The sequence below is a fragment of the Tupaia chinensis genome, unplaced genomic scaffold (genome assembly GCF_000334495.1).
Source record: "Tupaia chinensis unplaced genomic scaffold, TupChi_1.0 Scaffold139733_1, whole genome shotgun sequence".
Classification (NCBI taxonomy): Eukaryota; Metazoa; Chordata; class Mammalia; order Scandentia; family Tupaiidae; genus Tupaia; species Tupaia belangeri.
In genome coordinates this window covers 69,920-74,921 of record NW_006199613.1, presented here as the reverse complement: position 1 = coordinate 74,921, position 5,002 = coordinate 69,920, and the positions used below count along the sequence as shown (strand labels likewise).

The following is a 5,002-nucleotide window of genomic DNA, read 5'->3' as shown; positions in this document are numbered from 1 at the left end:
TCCATTGCAGGTGCCTCCCCTCGTATTGCGGCGTGGCGGGCGTCTGCCTATGCCCGCACGGCAGCCCCATGTCTTCTCGACCTCATCAGGTCCCCCAGGAGGTGCGTCAGGTCTCCCTTCAGCTCCTGGAGAAATGCTTCACAGGGCGGAAGAATCTCTATTCAAAGCCCAGGACGATCTCGTGTGGGTGGGTCAGAGGAGTGTCGGAGGGTTTGTGAAAACCCAGGTTCCTGGAGCTCACGCCTGGAGTTGGGTTCTGAAGGTCTAGAGCGTGTCTTGAGAAGTTTGCGTTTCTGACAAGGCCCAGTTGTGCTCATGCTGCTGGCCTGCCTGGGGGTGTCTGGGAAACGACCGGGGAGAGATGTGTGTGCGTGTGCGTGCATGCATACAGAAGGGGACTTCAAAAGTTCATGGAAAGTAGAAGTGCAGTATGCATTTACTTTGGGGGGGTGCAGGTGGCGTGGTGGTTAAGGTGCTGGACTGCCACGTGACTTACTGTGGTTTGAGTCCTGGGCCTAGTGGCTTGCTTTCTCACTTTCCTTTTTCTCTCTCCCTCTCTGTCTTATGAATGCATGTGTCTTATGGCAAAGTTAAAAACAGTAATAATAAATAAAACTAAATAAATAATTCTTTTTTTAAAAGAAAGAATTTATTTTGGTGCCAAAATGAAAATAAAGAAATCCATGGGGGACCAGCAGTTAGTGTAATGGCTATGTTGCTGGACTCCCATGTAGCCAACTGCGGTTTGAGTCCCGGACCCAGTGGCTTAAACTCACACTGGGCGTGCGTGCGTGCCCAAGATCCCGAGAGGAGAATGGAGGAGAAGGGATTGTGGTGTGGCCATCCCCCCTGGGAGTGATTTCTTGCTTTCTGTCTCTCTGTCTCTCTCTGTCTCTCTGGCAAGTGCGTGTGCCCTATAGCAAAAATAACCTCTTCAAAAAAAAAAAAAAAAAAAGAAAGAAAGCAAGCCGTGGAAACCCCGCTCTTTGTAGCACACATTTTCCATGAACACTTTGAAGATCCCGTGTGTGCATGTTATCACACAAGCACGTAGCATGAGCTTTATTACAAGGAACTGTCTCCCATGGTTATGGGACTGAGAGGTCTCACCACCAGCCTTCTGCAAGCGGGAGGCCCAGGAAAGCTCCTGGTGCCGGTCAGTCTGAGTCCAAAGGCCGAGGCCGGGAGCTCTGACAGGGTGAGTCCTGGACCAAGGGCAGGGCAAGACCTGTGCTGCAGCCCCAGCCGTCACATGTGGGGAGATGGAAGTGGCCCTTGCTGGGCTTGGCAGGGCACCCCCCACTGGGGAGAGCTGCTCTGCTCAGCCCCCAAGTTCCCATGCTCACCTCACCTGGGATCATGCCCAGGAATGACACGCAACCATGCACCTTGTGTAAGCAGGCCGTCTCCACAGGACACCGTGTTCTGAGAACTGCGGTGAGGAGTGCCATCCTGAGGGGTCTGGGTGGCTGGATCCTTCTCACAGCTGCCGTGTAGTGCTATCTGTGAGGCCTACCTCCTCACTGGCTGGGTGTGTCGTCGAGTGACTGAAGGCTTGGGCTTCACATTCACTTTTCTACCTCAGGAGAGTGAAATAATTCTGGATATGAAGCCAGAGCGTGGGTAACTACGAGACGGGGTCAGTGCTAGGACGCGGTACTAAACCCTTAGAAAATGGAGGGAATCTGGCACTGGGGTGACCAGCGAGGGCCGTCCAGGGGATGGTGGTTGTATGTGTCTGTTGAAAGTGGAGGGGGACGTGGAGATGACATGTTTATAAAGCCCTGAGGAGTTAAGAAAGGCGAAACTTGCTTGAACATGGCAGACCAGGGACCAAAGCTGCGTCCCTGGAGGGGACACTAACCGCATTTGAGCCGCAGCAGTGGAGTTTGATGTGCGCTGCGTGTGCGAGGGTCCATAGAAAGCTGATGAAAATGTGTACTATGAAAAACTGTGGGTGGATTTCAAATTTTTTGCACCCAAATAAACTCCTCATGCTTTTAGTCCATTTTTACACAAGCATTTTAAAGTCCGCTCACACACACGAGAGAGAATAGAAACAGCCTGCCCCTCAGTTGTGTTTTCCTAAGTTACGTGCTTAGTGCCAGAGTCTGACGGGTAGATGTTTTCCTTCCCTGCCTGAACTTTGCACATGCAGAGTTTCATGGTGGTGTTCAGGAAGCAGCCTTGAAAGTAGGGGCCTCCTCGTTTCTCTCCTCTTCCACTTTTCCCCTCCCTGACGCTCAGCATATGACAGCATGGCCCTGTTTGTGTGTGTCTCGTAGCATCTTTGGGTCACACTTGACTTACAGGAAGCTTTATTCCAGAGGACAGGTGCCAGCTGATCCCAGGCCCTGCAGACACTCCGTCCTGCTTCGTCCTGGGTGTTTTGGAAATTCACATTGTCCTGAATCCCCTGTGGCTGGTGGGGGATCCAGTAAGCTCTTGCCTCCTGCCCTCCTCCTGTCCACTCACCAGGGCCAAGAGCTGACCATCCGCCAGATCTCCTTGCTGGGCTTCCGAGACTTGGTCCTGTTGAAGGTGAAGCAGGCCGACTGGCTGTTGCCAGCCCCGCCCGAGCTGCCCTCGTCCATTGTCCAGATGCTGCTCGTCCTGCAGGTGAGGCCAAGGGCAGGGATGGGTCCAGATGACAGAGCCCCTGAGCTTATCCAGAGTGGGTATCTGCCCGTGCTCCTAGCCCGCTCACTTGCAGTGCAGTTGGTGAGCACCCGGTGCTAGGTCCGTGGTGCTGTGCTTGGGTTTGACTGCACTGGGGAGTAAGCAGGCATGCTGCTGCTTCCAGGAGTGGACAACTGTCTCCTCCTTCCAGCTATGCGGGGGGCCACACGTTGCAAGTAATCGTGATGAGCCTGCTTTGGTCTCGCTGAAGCCAGAGCAGAAATGGGATGGAGTCAGGCCTCAGAGCCACAGCCCTTGTCCACTTCCCGGTCTCTACCTGAGTCTGACCTTCGTCTCTCTCTCCGACGCTGCCTCTCCTGGCTTGGCCTGGCCTCTCCTGAACTCGTTCCCCCTCCCTCGGCAGAACTGTGTTCTGGTTGCACCTGATGAAACGTGGTATCCCACAACTCACATCTCCCATGAGAGACTGCCCAGGTGTTTCCCAGCATTCCCAGCCACAGCCTAAGTCTGAGCTAACACGGGTCCCTGGGTGTGTGAGAGGCACAGACCAGAGGTGCTGTGCATCGTTTTCTTAGTCAAATAATCCGGGCTTCCACCTTATAAAGGAATCATTGTCGTAATTCCCATTTCACAGATGAAGTGAGAACCTGGCAAGTTAACCTGCTTGCCCGAGGCCCCTTCTCTGAAGCAGGCGGAGCAACTCAGAACTACGCAAGGTGCTTCCTCCTGGGGAAGAGTCCGCCTGGTCCGGATGATGGCCCTTCGCCCACCAGCTGTGACCTTGAGCAGGGTCCAGGAGCATGCGCATGGCCTTGTGAGCCACGCTTTTGGGTGGGCACATGTTCTTAAGAGCAGGGCTGTGCGGTATGGGCCCCCAAGAAGCAGCTGCTGTGTCTCCCCCACCTCTGTAGCAAGTTCAAATGCTACGGCATTAGCTCTGAGCCTTCTTTGGAATGGAAAGTTGGACACGGGGGTCCTAACTCACCCTCTCAGCCCCCAGTCACCCCAGCAGCTGCCCTCGCTCAGTCCTAAGCGGGGTTGTCTTGCTGGGCATTTTCTTTCTTCTCTGCAATGAGAGTGGAGGGAGAGTTGCCCAGTTAGGGTGCGGGTGGGTGTGACTGGCTGGAATGCCGGGCCCTGGAAGGGAAGGGAGAGAGCGCGGAGCCTGTGCTGGTGGTATCTGCGAAGCCAAGATTAGAGCTTGGGTCCCTGTACAGAGTCTAGGAGGTGAGCCTGTTGGATTCTGCCAGGAATGGAGAAAGCCAGGCTCCCGCCCTCCCATTTCCACTTGCACAGTAAGGGTGAGAACTGAGTCCTCTGTCGCTCTTTTATTTTGTTGGAAGGAGAATTGGAAGACCAATCCAGGCCTGCCGGTGTTGGTGCTAGGACTGGTTGGCCTGTCTTTATTATGAAAACTGTGTACCGCCTTCTGACATTGCAGGCCCTGTGCCAGGCACCCTGCCAACCCTGTAGAAAGCTGTCAGCATGTCTCCCTCAAGCCCCTAAACAGGTTAGGCTGTTTCAACAGGACCGCATCTTTGTCTTGGACCCAACCTCACTTCGTCATCCGTTGGCAGCTGAGACGTCCCAGCACTTTCCTGTGGTTCTAGGAAAGCAGCTCAAACCCTGGCCTCCCACCTCTCCAGCCTCACCTGGAGGCCGACCCCGTTCTGCCTCCTCGGCGTGTCCCTGCCACACCTGCTCATTCCCTCTACTCACAGCCATGTCCCGAGGCCACAGCTCGATGGCGCTCGTGCTCCCGGTCACAGCACTGTGCCCATCCCTGGCCCGTGGTCGGTGTCAGTCAGAATGCCCAGGGAAGGATGGCTGGCACAGGTCCCTACCTCAGATCCCTGCTGGTGACTATCACATAAAGGTTGTCCTTTGGGCAGAAGGATGCCCAGTCAGAGAAACTCCATGGTCACGGCAAATTAGAGTCAAGCAAAGGAAGGGCCCTCCTGGGTCTCAACCGTTGCTTTTCCCATTTCATGGCTGAGCCAAAGGTTCAGAGGGGGTGGCGGGTAGCTCAGGGTCACACAGCAGTTGGCAGCCACGGTTCACTCTGCCCGTTCCCTCTACCTCTGCCGGCCCCTTCTCATCTACTGCCACCTCTCTGTCAGCCCCGGGAGCTGGGGCACACAGAGCCTCTAAAGTGGTCCCACTTTGATGTGAGGCATTTGTGCTGTTTCTCCGAGGGCCTCCTGGAAGTCTCGGCCCATTTTCTTCCTCACTCAGGAGCAGAGAGCCTGAGGCAGGGAGCCTGATGGTGACAGATGTGCGTTTTCCCAGGCCCAAGCCCGCCTTCCTGAGCAGCAGGGGTGGCTGCTGGTCCGAATGGGACTTCCAGGTGGCACTTCCTGGG

At 55.2% G+C, this 5,002-nt stretch overlaps 1 protein-coding gene across 6 annotated transcripts in view; it reads left to right on the top strand.

Annotated features, from left to right (window-relative positions):
• PRR5L (proline rich 5 like) overlaps window positions 1–5,002 on the top strand; it is a 101,574-nt gene that overhangs the window by 83,374 nt on the left and 13,198 nt on the right. For 5 of the 6 annotated variants that reach the window (XM_006162082.2, XM_027765762.1, XM_006162083.2 and 2 more), the window contains one exon: window positions 2,479–2,619. In XM_006162082.2, coding sequence (XP_006162144.1) covers window positions 2,479–2,619 — 141 coding nt within the window. Of the gene's footprint in view, window positions 1–2,478; window positions 2,620–3,274; window positions 3,357–5,002 lie in introns of all 6 variants that reach the window. The other variant, XR_003546786.1, reaches the window with a different exon arrangement.